This window comes from Denticeps clupeoides, chromosome 8 (genome assembly GCF_900700375.1).
Source record: "Denticeps clupeoides chromosome 8, fDenClu1.1, whole genome shotgun sequence".
Taxonomy (NCBI): Eukaryota; Metazoa; Chordata; class Actinopteri; order Clupeiformes; family Denticipitidae; genus Denticeps; species Denticeps clupeoides.
In genome coordinates, this window is record NC_041714.1 from 16,325,692 (window position 1) to 16,345,176 (window position 19,485).

Genomic DNA, 19,485 nt, shown 5'->3' on the forward strand with positions numbered 1-19,485 from the left:
AAAAAAAAATAAAGTAAATTCTGGTCACCAGGTTCAGGGTCCTGTGAGCAGAGTCGACGCTTCTCGGAAGAAATAGTCTGGTCTGTGCTGGCTCCTGGAGGCACGACCGTGAATAACACGCTTAAAAATGATCTCACGTCCTCCATCATTACGTGCGACTGCAATGAATAATTCTTTCGGTGTTTGAATGCTGCGGTGTGTATTATAACGCTAATAACTCTCGCATGCAGCCATAACATTACGACTATTTTTTTTTTTTTATTCCAGTAGTTAAAAAGTATTAGGTTGCTCTTTTAAACTCAGCTGTCCAATTTTTGCTTATGGGAGTATTGGCTTTTTTAAATTTTTTATATTATTTACATTACGGCAATGCTAAAATATTAAGTGTGACAGATCATTTCAAGTTTTATTTATTTTTCTTGAGTGCAGTCTAATAATGACAGCCCTGACACCCCAGTCCACTAGACCCCTGCAGGTATTCATCTAGTAAAGTGCAAGTTGGTTCCTCCATGCGGGGATCAGACAGAGTCGCATTTAACCCCTGCGCTCAAAAAAACTTCATTCAATTATGACACGTGGTTCCACACATTTGAACGATGCTGTTTGAAACGAAGCAGACCACGTGGGAGGCCCCTGTTTTCCTGCCATAGTTTCAAATAGCATCGTTCATTTACATCATTTACGGCATTTATCAGACGCCCGTATCCAGAGCGACTTACGATCAGTAGTTACAGGGACAGTCCCCCCCCCCCGGAGTAATTTAGGGTTAAGTGTCTTGCTCAGGGACACAATGGTAGTAAGCGGGGTTTGAACCTGGGTCTTCTGGTTCGTAGGTGAGTGTGTTTAAAAAGGGAAACGTCGCCGCGCACCTATGAACTTAATTACCCCCCCCCCCACACACACACACACACACACACACACCCGGGCAGGGGGGCGGATTCGGGGACGTCGCGTCACGGAAGCAGAGTCGGCGCGGGGGGACAGGCTGAGAAGCGTGGCGTGCACGCGCGCCCAAGTGAAATAGACAAAGTGTGTGTGAGTGTGTGTGTGTGTGTGTGTGCGTATCTACGTGGGAGGGGAGACGTGAAGCAGGCGGACTCGCATTCCGACAGAAAGACGGACGGACGGGCGGACAGCATGGAGGAGGACAACTACGGTAAGTGAACGGTGTGTGGATGTCCTGCCATTGCTCCTGTCTTCGGACGGACGGGCAGCTGCAGCCTTGCCCAGTCCTGACTGGCTCTTCATTCAGGATGAACATTTATTCTTATTATCAATTATTGCTGCAGTATATAACGCTGTAACAGCAGACTGTCGTTGTATTACAACACGGATAAAACTGCAAATGTGCAAGAAGTTTCTCGCTGCCTGGTGTGGCACGTGAAGCCGGGATCAGCCGGCGATGCTGAATAATTCACCAGCAGCCTATTCCTGGCTGCTGTGATCCACCCCGGTCCTCCCGTCTGTCCGGGATCAGGCTGGCGCTCAGAATTCCGAGTGCAGGGCCACCGGAGCGGCGTCCCGGGGCCTGGAAACGCATTTACACCGTATTTACCCCCTCTGGAGTGCCTGCTGTGTGTTTTAAAGTGTGTGTGTGTGTGTGTGTGTGAGGGTAGAATATGTGTATTCCCCCCCAATTAGCTGTACAGACAATAACAAGCAGTGCTGCAGGATATCCTGGGCTGGAACGTCATTGCAGCTCGTTGGATTGTCTGTGTGTGTGTGTGTGTGTGTGTGTGTGTGAAGAGCATGTGCGATTTCCTTCCGTTTTGGCCGGTTCTGCTCGGGGAGGCCGAACGCTGACCAGTACAGGGCACAAAACGGGGCCGTAAGGCAGGCGAACTCCGGCCACTGGCAGGTTGAGGGGCAAACAGCCTCCCATCATGCACCATTATGCAACGCCGACTTATGTAACCTGCCAGTGTGTTAGAGCCGTCGCTGGCCAACCGCAAATATCCGTCGTTCCGTGCTGGCTGTGGGAAAAGTGTGGCAGGATTCGGTTCCGTATTCCCTGCGCTACAGATGGCGTGGAGCGTTTTGGCCAGGAGTGTGTGTGTGTGTGTGTGTGTTTGTGTAGAACGGCGGTCTGACACATTCAGCGCTGGGTCATGATGAAGTAGCGTCGACAAAAGGGCTTGTAAATAAATGATTCATCCAATGGGAGAGCTGCACAACACGCAATATGAAAATAACTGCAGTGGTGCTGGCGTTACAAATTCTATGTGTGTGTGAACTCGATGTGTGTGTGTGTTTTTGTGGGAGTGTTCTTTCCTGAGTCCTTGCAGACCGACAGACACACACACACACACACACACACACACACACACTTTCCTACAGGTCTATAAATATTCAGGTTCTACAATGTTCACAATATGAGTTATGTGTGTTCAGCCTCTGGTGACAAATTCCTTTAGTTGTCACCTAAAGATGAGTCTTACATTACACACACACACACACACACACACACACACTGAGCTGGGGTTGATTATGTTCTGTACCTGTGTGTGGGTGTCTCGTCAGGACTTCTCTTTTCATGTGTCAGAGTCAAAGAGCTGCATCCAGGAAGCAGATGTACATCGGGAGGTGTGTGTGTGGTGTGTGTGTGTGTGTGTGTGTGTGTTCCTGTCCTCAGATCACCCCTGAAACGCACGCTCTTGTTTGCAGGCTGTGGTCGGTTTTGCCTGCCTGCTTTTCTGTGTTCAGGCACCTGCTTTCATCCGCTGATCAGGGCCACAGTTTAACCATCTAATTGCAAAAATGAATTTAGAATGTAAAACAGGACAGACATGCATACAGCATGTCTTTAATGAAACCGATGGTGGTCAGTAGGGGGCAGGAGAGTTCACTCCATTTCCAGTCCAGAATTACAGGTTCAGGCCAACTGGAGCAGTTTTCTCAGGGACGCCAACGTGTCGGGGTGGGAATAAAAGAGAATCCTCTGAGTTGTTACTATATAAATACACAATAATGATGGTACTCGGCCTATTGCAGGATTTTACATTCAAAAAGGAGAATTTTAATCACAAATAGCTCTTTTTTGTCAACCAGAGTATTAATACTGGAAAGTGCTGTGATATACTGCATCCATGCATCCACTTTTGTGATGAATTGCCATTATTTCTGATACAACCCCCATGAATATAAATTCATAGAACACTAGAAATCCTCTAAACTATGATAATAATAAGAAAAATAATAAGCGGCCCCGTAATCAGAAGGTTGCCGGTTCCAATCCCGATCCGCCAAGGTGCCACTGAGGTGCCACTGAGCAAAGCACCGTCCCCACACACTGCTCCCCGGGCTCCTGTCACGGCTGCCCACTGCTCACTAAGGGTGATGGTTAAAAGTAGAGGACACATTTCATTGTGACACCGTGTGCTGTGTTGCAGTGTATCACAATGACAATCACTTCAATTTCACTTTTCACTTTTTAAACAACAACAAATATTACAATAATGCAATGGTGTGATGCTTTCAACGCTCATTTTAATTGGATGAGGTTTGAATAAATGATTTGTTAGGTACAAAACTTTTCAGAGATGAAAGACGTTTTGCCCTGGAGGTGTTACCACAGCACCAGGCTTAAAACCCACAAACACACGTCTACCACCAGGTAACTACATTCCTGCTTCCTTCCGGCCACAGAAAACATGCAGCAGCTGCAACCGTGTGTGTTAGATATGGCGGGTAAAACGTGTGCATTTGTTTGTAAGAAAGTGTTAGTGCGTGTGTTTGATAGACTGTCCACGTGGCATTAATTTAGTGTATTCATAGCCACCTCTGTCCTTGTAGTTGGTTGGCATGGAAACAAAACAAGAATACAGTTATTTTTTGTGTTTGTGTCTTTGTTTATGCCAGATTTGTATGTGTTTTAGAATGCAGTTTTTAGTGTCTGTGTGTGTGTGTGTGTGTGTGTGTGTGTGCCGCCTTTTACTGTTTATGGACTCTCCTGTCAATTATAGGCCCATCAGAAATTAGTCATAATAAGCATGGAACTGTGTGGCAAATTAAAAACTGGCTGTCAATACAATAAACTGTAAAATGTATATTTTTATACTAAAAAGACAAGGGTAGCATGTAGGGCTGCAACTAACAATTATTTTAAAAGAAAAGCATTAATTTCCAACCCTTTATTCAAAAACAGAACCAAAATCTTTAGAAAGTGCACAAACATGTTGCTCCTTGAGCTGTTATAATAATAATAAAATAAAATAAGAATTGACTAACACAAAAAACATACACATGCTTTACATTTGCCAAATATAGACTTTTTTTTTAAATAAAGTGCCACCTGAGCTGCCAGAACGATAAATAATTTATAAAAAAATAAAGAACAATACAAATCAGAAAATTTAACAGGATTTGTTTGAATGTCAGAACTTGTTCTCTACACTACACTGCAGATGCACACACTCGCAAACTCACACTGACACACACACTCGCAGACTGCAAAAAATGCTTCTCTAACTTAGTAGTTTTGTACTGATTTCAGTCCAAATCTCTAAAAAATCTTAAATCTTAAATCAAGATACATTTACTAGACACATGAAATAGCATAAGAAATTATGTCTTGTTTTCTGATAAAACATCTCAAAATTAAGTGATTGTTTAAAACAAGCAAAATTATCTGCCAATGGGGTAAGAAAACTAATCTTAATGAGATATAATCTCAAACAGAAGTTTTTAAGCATCATTTAATGTTCTCATGCCGTTGTTCTTGTCTAGTAATCTTGATTTAAGATTTTTTAGATATTTGGACTGGAAACGAGACAAAATTACTAGGTAAGAAAAACTTTTTTTCAGTGTAGCTATAGATGACAACAGATTGAAAAATGAATGGTCCAAAAAAGGCTAGTGAATAAAAACATGTCTTTAGTCTTTTAATGCAAAGTAACTATAGCAGCCCTGCTTTACTACAGTTATAAACGCGCTAACGCTAACTTGTCATGCCTGTCAAGCTGGATGACGGGTAAACATTTACATTTACATTTACAGCATTTATCAGACGCCCTTATCCAGAGCGACTTACAATCAGTAGTTACAGGGACAGTCCCCCTGGAGCAACTTGGGGTTAAGTGTCTTGCTCAGGGACACAATAGGCGAGTCGTACACACGGACACGCAGAGAACAGTCCGAACGCTGTTTCAACCCCCGTCCACACCTGTAGGTGGCGCTGTAAGTCCCCGTCTAGTTCACCTCCGCGTGCTCCTCCGCAGCACCAGGGACATTACGTTCCTCACTTCAAAACGGAACAAAAGTAGGATTCTGTAGCGACTTACCCTGCTGCTGAACTCCCTTCCTCCTCCTCAAACACTCCAACATGTTTGCGTTTCAGGTGCTGGATCATTGCCGTGGTGCTACCGTGCTATGCCATGTCGCTTTTGCATATTTTCGCGCAGATTTCTCTGCCTCCGCCATGTATCTGTCCTGTACCTCCGCTTGTTTTTTTTTTGCTCCGCGCTGCAAAAGTTTTTTTTTTTAATAATCAAACGTGACATAACGAATCGATTAGGAAATTCGTTGTCAACTCTTTTAGTAATAGATTTTTATTGATTCAATCGATTCGTTGTTGCAGCCCTAGTAGCATGCAGCACCAGGGGAGAAATGCAGCTGTGGGAAAAGACGTAATGTACAGAACAGGCCAAACGTTTGGACACACCTTCTCATTCAGTGTGTTTTCTTTATTTTCATGACCATTTACGTTGGTAGATTCTAACTGAAGGCCTCAAAACTATGAATGAACACATGTGGAGTTCTGTACTTAACAAAAAGTGGAGACCTGGCCTCCACAGTCACCAGACCTGAACCCAGTCCAGATGGTTTGGGGTGAGCTGGACCGCAGAGTGAAGGCAAAAGGGGCCAACAAGTGCTAAACACCTCTGGGAACTCCTTCAAGACTGTTGGAGAACCATTTCAGGTGACGACCTCTTGAAGCTCATCAAGAGAATGCCAAGAGTGTTCAAAGCAGTAATCAGAGCAAAGAAACTAGAATATAAAACATGTTTTTTGATGTTTTTCTTGGAGAGAAGTGGCTTCTTTGCTGCCCTCACCGTGTGTGCAGATGCCCTCACACCTACCTTCTACCATTCCTGAGCAAGCTCTGCACTGGTGGCACCCCGATCCCGCAGCTGAATATTTAGGAGATGTTCCTGGTGCTTGCTGGACTTTCTTGGGCACCCTGAATCCTTCTTCACAACACTTCTCTCCTTGATCTGATAGATGATTGATTTAGGTGGCATCTTAGTAGCAGCAATATCTTTGCCGGTAAAGCCCTTTTTATGCAACGCAATGATGAATAAAACGTGTTTCCTTGCAAGTAACCATGGTTAACAGATGAAGAACAATGTTTTCAAGCATCTCTCTCCTTTTAAACCATCCAGTCTATTCTAACTCAATCAGCATGACAGAATGATCTCCAGCCTTGTGTTCGTCTACGCTCTCACTTAACGAGAGTTAACGTGAGCATCACTGAACTGTACCACAACTGTACAATGCGGGAAACATGGACGTTGCGGTGAGAGAAGCCGTAATGACCCCATATAAGGTTGCGGGTTCAAATTCCAAACCACCAAGTTGCCAGTGAGGTCCCCTTGATCAAGGTACTGTCCCCACACACTGCTCCCCGGGCGCCTGTCATGGCTGCCCACTGCTCAAAAAGGGTGGTGGTTAAAAGCAGAGGACACATTTCGCTGTGTCACCGTGTGCTGTGCTGCAGTGAATCACAATGTCAATCACTTCACTTTCGCTTCACTTTCATCAAATGTTTTACCCACATGGTAAACTTAGGCACTTCTTTTATTTATTTTCTTTACTGAAAATTATTTTTGTTCTAAGATGCAATTTTAGTTACAGTTTTGATAAAAGGGTAACAAATGATATTTTGAGTCATATTTTTTCTGCAGTTTATTCACGGTACAGTGAACATGAAAGGTTGCAACATTAAACATAGGATATTGTTTTATTTGGTGGAGATAATAATAAATGACTGTCCATGACTGTCCACCAGGTGGGGGTGTTACAATAAATTTCAGAGAATGTTTTTTTAACATTGAAGTGATTTTACGTCAATTATTATGGTATTAGAACAATAAAGAGCAATTGAAGGAAACAAATAGCCCTTTATTGCCAGAAGACATGTATTTATGAATAAATTCATCATAACGAATTTCAGCTCCCCCCGAACAGGTGAAAAGTGCACAGAAAAGTACACATTCATGTCCCCTACAGGAGGGAAGAAGTTCTGCAAACATACACAAACACAGTAGAAAGATCCAGTGGTTAAACTCTGCTTGGACTTTTCTTCCTAGAAGAGGCAGGGGCATTACATATTTAAAAGCCCCATGTCATTAGATTTCTTTTCAAAGGGCGAATTTGAAGGAAGAGATCTGAGAGCGTCCCCTTTTTAGGACACTTCTGGGCTCCATCACCAGCTGAATGCACGTTTTTGCACTTCACACACTTAGCTGTGACCTGATTAGCGCCTGAGAAGAATGACAGTGATCCGCAGAGCTAGAGCTAGAGTCTCTGCCTGGTGCAGGCAGAGACTCTGGGCTTATACGGCGTGATGATGGACAGACCGATGTGGATGAGTTCGCAGTGCTACTGCTCCAACCAGGTAAACACCAGGAAACTAGTTTATGTCCTTGGGAAGAACCGGAAGAACAAAGAACCATCCGCCACACTGTTGAAAAGCTTCAGTAACTTTTCCCTTTGACCACCAAAATCAATTCAGTTCAATTTCTTCAAAGTGTGTCCCTCCCATTAGGTGTTCCTGATATATTGTGTTTGGAAGAGCATGTGTCCTTGACTTTTAACCTTTAGAGCTCCACGTTTGTCATAGTTTCCATGTGTCAGTGTCCCCCCTCCCCCCGTTCCTGTAGTTTCAATGGGCCGGACACAACGAAGGTCTGTATGTATGACTAGATGGTGGAAATTTGTATTTTGGCCATGAACATGTGTAGTGGTATCGTGTCCTCCTGCTCGGTACCCCCTCCCCTAATTCAGACTAGGCTCAGTGCCACGTCTGGCTGGCATCGTGCCCGCAGTCTGCTGCTGCTGCTTGATGGTTAGTGGTGTCAAGTGGCCCCGTGGCATCCAGGAGCACGATCGCTGCCTTACATGGGCGTGCAGAGGGCAGGGCAAACATCTACAGGTCTCCGGTGCATCAGCAGGGCCAGGGAGAGTCTGGACCCATCAGGAACCGGTGGCCCTGTACACTCCCACATCCATTTGTGTACTGTATATCAGGTAGTCGACGGATGCCTCCTGCAGGACTCGAGGCACTACTTTACTCAACGTCAGGACATTATTCGACCTCAAGAAGTTACATGTACATAACACGGCGGTAATGTGTGGCATCTTTAAACTAGGGCTGTTGATTTGTAAATCACACATTTTTCAAAAATTAATCACAATTAATTATTAATGCTTTTAGTTTGTATGCCTGAAAGTAAATAAAGTACAAATAAATGTAATGCAGATCACTTTGCTTTTCTCTATACTTCACTCAGGCAACTTTTCTTTTTTTTAGTTATTCCAGGTGATTCAGTGCTAAAAAACACTACAAAGCAGCTCATACATCTATCTGGTCGTATTCTAGATTATAACAAAATCGAATTTTTACAATCAAAATAATGAAAATCTTCAGGAAGCATGACAGGCTTGACATGACATCAACGAAAAGAGATAAATTAAGCAGCTAAAGCCTCCCTGTCACAAACACTACCCTCCCAGTGCATTATGGCGATATTACATATTGCATCTGGACTTATGTTTCTAACTGCATGCCTGCATATAAGATGAACAGAATATGTTGTTGGCCTCCTTGGCCAGCCAAGAACCCGATCTCTTTGGTGTTATTTTAGGGCTCATTCGTCAGTGGTTGTGGCTGGCATAGTTGGTAAGGAAGCGGCCCCGTAATCGGAAGGTTGCCGTTTCGGGTCCTGAACCGCCAAGGTGCCACTGAAGTGCCACTGAGCCAAGCACCGTCCCCACACACTGCTCCCCGGGCGCCTGTCATGGCTGCCCACTGCTCACCAAGGGTGAAGGTTAAAAGCAGAGGACACATTTCGTTAAGTCACCATGTGTTTCACAATGACAATCACTTCAATTTCACTTTCACATTTGCGTAGTCAGTGGTGAGCTATTCTGTTTCCTGTGTGATGAATCCATGAAGGTCCTGTTTTTTTTTTTAACCACAAATAGTGAAGGTCGCTTGAAGACAGATGGACGTACTGTATGAAGACCTCATGGACATATGAATTTATGCATTTATGTGATTCGGCCTGCACCTCACCTCAACTGATGTACACAAAGGAGCGTCTTCATAAAGTCCCCTCTGCCAGGAGGCTAATTATTGCCTCTCCCCACATCCTCTGTCTGGCTAGGCCCTGCTGTTTAAAAAAAGAATTCAGCACGACACCAGTGGCTCATGGTAGCTCCCAGCATGACTCACACCACCCACTCACACACTTACACGATACACATGTACTGTACACACACACACACACACACACACAACACAATGTGTGTTTCAAAATGCACGTATGCCTTGTGTGCCATTTCTTTGTAGGGTCCTTGACCTATTTGTCGTGTCTTGCTGGGTGTCGTGCTATTTGTAATAAACCCCCCGTTTGGTGATGTCCTGTGCGAACGTGTCTACAAGTCATCTGCAAACTAAAGACCTGCGTCTGAAGACACGCAGTAATGGCGTATTAAAACACGTCAACAGTCACAGATGAAGCAACTACTCTGGAACAGCAGTGTATGTTTTGTGTCTCAGTGCCGTTAGGGAGTTTTTTAGTTTTGCTCAAGCTTTCACAATAGAAGATGACATGTTTGATGACGTGGGTGGTAGTAGCCTAGTGGGCAACACACTCGCCTATGAACCAGAAGACCCAGGTTCAAATCCCGATTACTACCATTGTGTCCCTGAGCAAGACACTTAACCCTAAGTTGCTCCAGGGGGACTGTCCCTGTAACTACCGATTGTAAAGCGCTCTGGATTAGAGCGTCTGATAAATTCTGTAAATGTGAATATAGAATTTGGAGGTCAAAGGTCAAGGTTGCTCAATATTGTCTGCTGTGGTTGTCCATAACCCACCCCACCCCATCTGATTTGTTTTGTTGAAATATAATGTGTTTAACTGAAGATATGCCAGTTCCAACAACTAATTAAAATTCTGCAATGTGAAAATTACATCAGCGGATGTATGTAAAAGTGAACTTGTATCTGTTTTTTTGTGATTTTAATGGGTTTTGGGAAGAAGATAACATCTGATTCTCACCTTCCTCCATCATCGGAATCTCATATCATGTTGTTGATATCCATGCAGAACCATCCATAAGTTTGTGAAAGTATTGCTGCTTATCTTCTAGGCATTATCAGATCCGCGCCTGTTACAGGCATCATGTCAGATGGGGGTTGACTCTGCGAGCTGTGACATGATTGAATGACAGTCAGAATCTCACTGATCTGCTCAAGCCTTGGCTCCTGAAGCTGGCAGGACATGCAGAAATGTGTCATGCGTCCCTCATACAACACCCTCTCGCATGAATCATATGTGCCTCACACAAGGTCATAATCAGACGTGCTGTAGATGAAATGGCTAGAAAGCCACCCCATTATTCTACCGTATCTAAATAAAAGTTATTGTCTATATTTAGTAGACATAAAACTCAATTGTTGTTTAATTTTTTCATTATGGCTGACAAAACCATCCAAAATCTGAAAAAATATCTTCATTTATACAGTCAATACTCTGCTCGGGTGTTGAGGGTGAAGGTTTACCTTTTGGAATTAAATATGGAAAAACATGGAGACGCATTAGTAGACTCTGTATTCCTTATGGGACAAGTGCATCAATAGAAATGGATTGGATGAATGGCATCAGGCTGTATGCTGTGAAAATTCTTGTTAACAGTATGATTACATATGCTTATGCTCCTGTTTAAAAAATGGCCATATTATTGCGCAACGTTTAATTTATCTCTGTTTTAGTGATGGAGCTGTACCTTTAACAATCCTCAGCAGAACTACATTTGCAAAATATTCGCCGCCTTCAGCAGTATGCAGCCTCGGAAAAGATGAGAGTTGCTGATGGAGGAGAGTTGAGGCTGCAGTGATTGACAGAAGCTCTGAAGCTGCGTTTAGGGCCTGGACGATTACGTGCTCCGTCAGGCAATTTGCGTTTGTTCTTCTGCTTTTGAAGTGTTATTGTTCCAGACATTTGTTGTAAGTAAATGGGGGCACGGGAGAGGAAAGCTTTATTATTATAACATAGGCTGGAGGGTGGAATGCCAAAATCAAATCTCATCTAAATGAGAATGCAAGCTGTGTACACTTAGGACATCTGTAAATGAAAGTGAAGTGACTGTCTTTGTGAACCACAGCACACAGTGCAAACAATGAAATGTGTCCTCTGCTTTTAACTCATCACCTTGGTGAGCAGTGGGCAGCCATGACAGGCACCTCGGAGGCTCGGGATTCGAACCCACAAACTTCTGATTACGGGTCCGCTTCCATACCCACTAGGTATGCTTTAATTGGGGTGTGTGTGTCTCTCTCTATATATATAAGTATGTATATGTGTGTCACGGGTGGGCTGGACATGGCGGTGAAGGAGGACGCATTCGCACGATCACAGGACAGGGGTTTAATACAGACTTCACAAGACAGGGGAACATTAACACGCACAATGACCCGACGGTGAACAGACACGAACAGGATAGCTTTATACAATTATATAAATAGAGACCAGGTGAACACGATCAGGGAACATTACACGAGACGAACATGAAACTCCGGTCCGGATCCCGGATCCGGAGTCAACCCCTGCCGGTCCGGATCATGACAATGTGTTATGTATGTTAGAAGAGAACAGATGTCCCCCAAAAGACAACAAAAACTGAAATTATGTAAAAACAGCAGCGTTTGCCTGGATAGCACTATAAGATATAAGGTTCATTAAAAGAAAATTCAGTGGTCAGTGTGTGTGAGTGTGTTACACGTGCACACGTGCCTGCGTGGGGTAGGTCTTGTTTTGCGTGTTTTGATTCTGGCTACAGCCGGCCGTGTGGGAGATCTCTAGAGAGTGTTTCTCATCACAGTTCTCATAAATAATAAAAAAAAAAAGTAACAATATTAAGATTTGCACTCATTTTGTTGCCAAGCAACGGGGAACACATTTTGCAGGTTCCTTCAGTGTCTCGGTTTCATCAGCTGGGCCATGAGGAATGTATGAGACCACCAACCAAGATCACTGCAATTTTTCAAAGCAGCTACGTCCACTCCAACTTTGCCCCACTGGGTTGTGCTTCGTTTTCTGACCTTTAGGCAAACCACAAACCATTAGAAACGTTACAGACTGTTTTTCAATATTGTGGGTCCATCACTTTGCATTGCTTGCAGGATTTAAAAAAAAAAAGAATTTGCTGAGCAAGATGCAAGCGTAAAAACCTCAACTTGATCCTGTGCTCCCTGCATGGCAGACACACCCACCCTCAAGCTTTGATGTGACATGTTGAGAAACCTTGAAGAAGTTGAGCATTTTCGTTCCTGATGTACTGAGCCATGGCATCAGATGTGCAGTAGTGTGTGTGTGTGTGTGTGTGTGTGTGTGTGTTTTGCATGGACTGTAGATTAGAACAAGATGTACTACCAGTGAAGAGGCCAGTGAGTGTGGTGTCCTTGTGGATTCAGAATGGTGCAGAGCTGTGTCAACAGCAGAGGGACAACAGGCCGAGTGAAGGACAGTGAAGGAGGGCCGCTGATAATCCGGGGAGGGTAGCCCTGTGTGGGAATGGTGTGTGTTCCAACAGTCAGGATGGGCGCGGGCTGGCCAGGAACTGATAAATGAGGGGTCGGACAGGATGGGCCGGGAAAGTGGAGGGTGTTTCTTTCCAATGAGTTTGTACCCTTTCACTTCCTGCTGTCAATTTATCATGGGAATTCTTGTCTTTAACCCCACCCCACGACTGATGTTGACATTAGAATTAGCATGCTAATATGCCAAAAATCCCTAAACATCCTTAAATGTGACTTTTTTTTTGCTTTTATATAGGTCTTAGTCATCCCATAATACTATATCTGAAGTCTCTTTCCAAAATTCAGCCTTGGTGCAGAATTACAGCCACTTTTATCCAGTCACACAGTAAGATTTCCCCAGGACGCTTCATTTCGGCATCTGTAGCTTTAAATGTTAATGAGAAGCAGAGAGGTGGGACAAGGAGGAGAGTGGCCAATAGAAGTTGAGGGGGCATTCGCGGAAATGTTGGACAAATGGAGCTAAAAAATTTATTTGTGCTCATTTTTCAATCACGCTTCGCATGTTCGGTAAAGATAATGTTTTAGGGGAGCGGTGGGAAATTCTCTGGAAAATGAGAAATGGGAGGTAACCTTTCCCCTCATGATGACATAAAGGGAGAAATTCCAGGACCATAGACAGACTGGTATCAATGGTATCAAACAATATTGGTATCAAAACAATATTTTCCTTCTTCTCCTTCATTCTTTCATTCTTCATTTTAATTTTTACAGCTTTCCAAGCAACAAACATTTGCTCTCAAATTTCCCTTTGTGTTTGTGTTCAAAGAATGTGTGTTTTTGAGCAGTTTGGTAATAAGTGTGCATCGGTTATTTAAATAATTCTGTCTGATGCAGCTCCATGAGGGTAGGAATCGTCTTGCGTAGCCTAGAAATGTTACTGGGAGACTAAGAGCTGCGAACATATGGAGGGTCACAAGGCTGTGTATGTCCTCAAGGCTACACAGACACACACACACTCAGCAGTCAGCACGAGCTATAAATATGAATGAATTAGCTGCAGGCAGTCATTATGGGAATTTTAAATAATGGCCAATAATATGGAGCTGTAGTTGGAGTGAGCGTCTTCGTGTGGCGTAGAGGATGGAGGTTATGACTAAGTGATATAATCTGCACGAGTGTTTTGTAGCAGAGACTTTTATAAATACACCCTCTTGTTACTGGGACGGGGGATGCTCCGACACTGTGGCTAAACTGGGATTAGTCCTGAGTATCGAGGGAAGGGGAGGTGTTAGCGTATGTGTATGTGTGATCATGAGCACATAAACACACCCACACACATACACACACACTCATAGCAGCCAATAATATCCCATGAGTGAGTGAAAGAAGAGGCACAGAGGCAGCATGAGAATACAGAAAATAAAAGGACCCAAAGATACACAGGTTTTATGGCTGTCAAAATGAATGTGTTAATTGCTGCTCTGTGCTTCCATTAACTTGTGTTTTATTTACAGTACTCTCACACTATACATCAAAGTGCACCATTGTTCATTGTTTCAAACTGGTAATTGTTTCAATACGCTCAGGAAAATTGCACAAATGGATTGGATTGGCTGGTGCTGGAACCACAGTTAGTCCTTATGTTTAATCATTTTTAGTTCATTCTAATCATTTGCAGTTGATTTGGATTTTTCTTGCAATCGATTGACATCCCTAACAAATATACCAGAGAGACCTGAAGTCACAACCAGCGGGTACTTGTCACCCTTTAAAGTACTCATTACACCTAATTACAAATAATGTGAGAAAGAAAGATCCACGTTTGAACGTAATTAGCTTGAGGATTTTTTATTTTTTTTTTAGTAGTTCTAGGTTATTCTCAGTTATGGTTCCTGGGGAGGAGGTGATGGAGCTCACATGCTCTTATTTGAAACTGCTTTGAAAAGATCGTCCTAAGCTCTGACCTTTTGTCTGAGTGAATGAAATGTGGTATGAGGTGACATTTCTGTCTGCTGTCCTCTTGTTCCTTCATTCTGTCATGTCTGTTTATTGTTGCGAGCAGCACTACTTCAGGTCAGCCTTGCCAGTAGAGCTTTGATCTGCATTTGAATTAGAGAGGAATGAAGAGAGTGAAAGTGAGAGAGGACGACTGAAAGAGAGAGAGAGAGAGAGAGAGCAGAGTGATCAGCAGCAGCAGCAGCAGCGTTGTGTTTGTTGACGCTCCGGTCAGATCAGAACCGAGTTGGACGCCGAGGCGAACGCAGCTCTGGACTCACCCCCTTCCAGGACGCGGGGGTGAATAAACACGGAGACAAGAACAGAAAAAACGAGGCGAGGAGACAGGATTTCTTCATTCAGACCTGATGAGAGCATCATACACACACACTCAGCTTTTAATCCACACACAGAGTTTTATAATAAAAAAAACAAAGATCATCGGTGACACACACACAGTATGGGGACGGTCAGTGAGTTGTGCGCCTCCAGTTTCCAGGCGTTCCTGTGTCCAGGTCTTCGTCCTGCTTCTCCTCCAGGTGGGTCTGCTGCTGCTCTATGCTTCCAAACACACACACACACACACACACACTCCACTGTTTACAGTGTCTGTCTGTGTAACCTGACATTTAAAGGTTTAGCGACTGTGGGTGTGTGTGTGCAACCTTTAAAGGAGAGTTTGTTTGAGTGTTGACGCATTGAATTTTTTTTGATGCTGTTGGTCGTATGTTACGTGAAAGCATGTCATGTGCTGTAGGTGCGAGTGGTTTTTTTTGTGTGTGTGTGTGTGGGTAAGAGAGCTTTTCCCCAGCATTGTCTCCATCAGAGGTCATGAATTCTGTGTTTGGTTTTAAGCGTTTGTGTGATGGAGAGAGATAGCGAGAGAAATGGAACAAAAGTTGATTTTCAAAAATCTTACAGCAGCTTGTTGTTGCCTTGGTGACGTACTTAGGTTTTTTTTTTTGTGTGTTGCTGTGCTCATTGTGCGTGTTGCTGTGGTCAAAGTTACTAATGTTGTAGGGTAAAGACCTTGACATTATTTTTCATGACACCTGCAGTCAGTAGTGTCATGAACAACAAACACACAAGCATACTTTTCAATAATACATTAACAATCAAAAGGATAAATGATAATAAATATTTAATTAAAGCATTACACATGAATGCATATTATATGAAATCTAGTTTTCCAATGAAAGTATAGTTCACAACCACAAAATATGTTTCAATGTTGGAAAAACGTTTTTACTGTTTGCATTTTTGGCAGGCGTAACAGCGTTTAAGTTAATGTTGACATTAGCATGCCATTGCATGCATTGACGGACTGTATTTTTTATCTATTGATATGAAAATGAAAAAGGTTAAGAAGTGATTGTCATTGTGATACACAGCACAGCACACGGTGACACAGCAAAATGAGTCCTCTTCTTTTAACCCATCACCCTTGAGCAGTGTGTGGGGACAGTGCTCTGCTCAGTGGCACCTTGCGGATCGGGATTCGAACCAGCAACCTTCTGACTAAGGGGCCACCGCTGGCCCTATATGCTATTAGTTATAAAGTACTGTTTGTTTTTAAAAAAAGCAGCTGATGATATGAAAATAATCCTTAATTTGTACATAAGAAACGTCCCCGTTGTTGGCAAACCATCCCACTGAATGTGTCTGAGAGAGTGTGAAATGCTGCCTTCACAGGAAAAAATCAGCAAAAATATTAAACATAACTAAAAACAAATAATACTTGAATACATTTTGTTAATACATAACCTCCACTCCACCTGTGTTATTGCATAGTTTTGAGTCTTCGGTTTTGATAAAAATCATCAGAAAAAGAAACCCAGAGACTGCTAATGCACAATACCATGATAACAGTAACATAATATCACAATGTGTTGAATAGTAAACATTACACAGGCTGTCATACAGGTTATTCCTTCCTAAGGTGACATTATCACTTCATGCTTCTGAAAGTGAAGTGATTGTCATTTTGAAACACTGCAGCACAGCACACGGTGACACAACGAAATGTGTCCTCTGCTGTTAACCATCACCCATAGTGAGCAGTGGGCAGCCATAACACATGAAACTCCGGTCCGAACTCCAGACCCCTACCGGATCATGAAAGTCTGTGTTAAAGTGAATTACGGACACTTTGACGGCTATCGATTACGCACTTGCATAATTTACTTCAACAAATAACTGTAAATAACAGGTCTCCTCGGCACTGACGCATGTCTCATTTCATGATGATTAGGCTGAAGTGAGCTGATTAAGACGAAGTGAGTAACAAGCCCTGATTACACCATTCACTTGTGGAAAGATGCACCACCTTCTGACCACTGTTCCTTCACCCAACCTTTCATCTATAGGGAGATACTGCATTGTGCACACACACAAACACCTTAATGCAACACGCATTCAGACACACACTCTCATTTTGGCACACACAGAGAGAAGAGCACGACCTGACACACACACACACCCTCACACAGCTGTGGAGTGTTCTGAGTGCGGCGTAATGACGGTGCCCTGCAGCAGGTGTGATTCTGCACTCTGGGCTCCACAGGCGAACGCACAGCGAGGAGAGATGAGGCTCTCGGAGTGGGAAGAACCCCGGAGATGAGAGTAGGGGAGGGTCAGCTCTGCAAAAGCACAGAAGAAAGATGTGACCACCTTACCTGGCGGTAATTTCCTGCTGGTTTGCTGAGGAGGCGAAATTAATTTTCACCCACTCGTTTTTTAAATCAGGCTACGGTTTGTGTGAAAGAGCAAAAGCAAAGAGCTGCAGAGTACAGGTGTGGATGAAAATGCAGACCTCGGGCCTTGGTCCACGATCAGGGCTTACATCAGTCATTTACATTTATGGCATTTATCAGACGCTCTTATCCAGAGCGACTTACAATCAGTAGGTACAGGGACAGTCCCCCCCTGGAGTAATTTAGGGTTAAGTGTCTTGCTCAGGGACACAATGGTAGTAAGTGGGATTTGAACCTGTGACTCTGTAGTCTTTTGGTTTATGGGCAAGTGTGATACCCACTAGGCTACAACCACCCCTAGTGATGTCTGACCATCCAAAATGTCAGACATCATGACATTTGTGGTGCCTAAGCATAATTACTCGGATTGGTGCCACATAAACATGTGTAACATGCAGCATTTTATAATTACTCAAAACAAGTAAATAGCTTTATGATTGTGTGGTTTTTAATCCTACATTTATTAAGACATACGGTCACGATCCAGACATTGGGCTGGGATGTTTGAAATCCTCTGTGTTCCTCTGTCATGAGTAGTATAAATTTGTCCTCGCCATGCCCCGCCCGATGACAGCACCAGTTCCCTTCCCTCTCCGTATTTCCTGTCGGGATCGCACAACCTCCACGACGCTGGTGGCGGTGCGGACGCTCGTGGATGCGTGCCTCCCTATTTCCCTGTCCCTTTTCTTTTTGTCCACAGAGGAATGTTGGTTGCTGGACATTGTCCTGGTTGACCTCACCTGTTTGCTGCCCCCCCTATGTTCTTGAGGCACCATGGGGGGAGTACCCATATGTTTGTGTGTTGGCGTCATCATTTTATTTTAATTTCTCCATTTTGTTTAGTCCTTAGTTGTTTAGTCAGTTGGTTTTATTTTTGATTGCATGTGTAGTCCCTGTGTCGAACTTTGCCTTGTATGTAAGGGTGACTTTATGTTTTGTGGCAAAAGCATCGTAAAGTCACATTCCTGCCCTAGTGGCTGCCTGCCTGATCACAAGATTGATTGGACCACTCTCCGTATCCGGCATCCTTCCTTTATATTGATTGCCAGAGTTCCATGATTTTCCTAACTCTTGTGCTTACATGCAAACCTACATGCACATAGACACCCTATTTACAGGGTATGTCTCAAGGAAGTCCTTCGGATGGAAGCTGCATTTTGAGGATGCCCCACCATCAACGGGTTCTTTTGGTGTCTTCTGATTTTCCCTGGAAACATAAGCGTCTCTCTGAAGACACGTATGGTGTTACAGTGAAAAAATAGGACGGGCCAATTTTTTTTTTTCAAAAGAAACCATTAACAACATTCAACACAACATTCCTCAGAACTTGTGTCTATGTTCTCAGGTCAAACTCTTTCCAGTATAGACACCTTTTCACTGATCTGTCATGTGTTCTCTTGAGTACCCAGCATCCGGGAGCCACATCTGTCATGCTTCAGCCATTTTACGCTGGTGTTACAGTAATTTACTCAGCCCGCTGCTCAATTAAACCATCACTCTGCTGATTGCTTCAACGCTTGGTTAGTTTGCGGGTCGATTAGTTGGAGTGTTCATGCTGGTGATTACTTGGATTGTTATAGCAGCTCGAAACGTAATTAAGGAACGGAGCCAGGTAGTAGTAGCCTAGTGGGTAACACACTACAGTCCCTGACAAAATTTTTTATTTTTTTTTGTACAAATTGACCTCAAGTGCTGCTAAAATATATTTCTTATCAAGATTTTGTTTCAAGAAATATCTAATTTTATTCCCAACAGGTTTTGTAATAATGTTTCAGTGCAAAACAAAACTATTGTTCATTGCAAAACTAAAACTAGTATTCTAATATTCAAATCCCATCGAGTCAATTTTTGCAAAGACATAAGTGTTGTTGCCAGGGGTGGTAGTAGCCCAGTGGATAACACACTCGTCTACAAACCAGAAGACCCAGGTTCAAATCCCACTACCATTGTGTCCCTGAGCAAGACACTCAA

At 43.4% G+C, this 19,485-nt stretch overlaps 1 protein-coding gene across 2 annotated transcripts in view; it reads left to right on the forward strand.

Annotated features, from left to right (window-relative positions):
- Positions 1-940: 940 nt before the first annotated feature.
- The window catches only part of cyth1b (cytohesin 1b), a 52,893-nt gene continuing 34,348 nt past the window's right edge, over positions 941-19,485 (forward strand). The window contains exon 1 of one of the 2 annotated variants that reach the window (XM_028988494.1): positions 941-1,156. In XM_028988494.1, the coding sequence (XP_028844327.1) occupies positions 1,138-1,156 (19 nt within the window). In that variant the 5' untranslated portion in view covers positions 941-1,137. Of the gene's footprint in view, positions 1,157-15,237; positions 15,301-19,485 lie in introns of those variants that run through there. The other variant, XM_028988491.1, reaches the window with a different exon arrangement.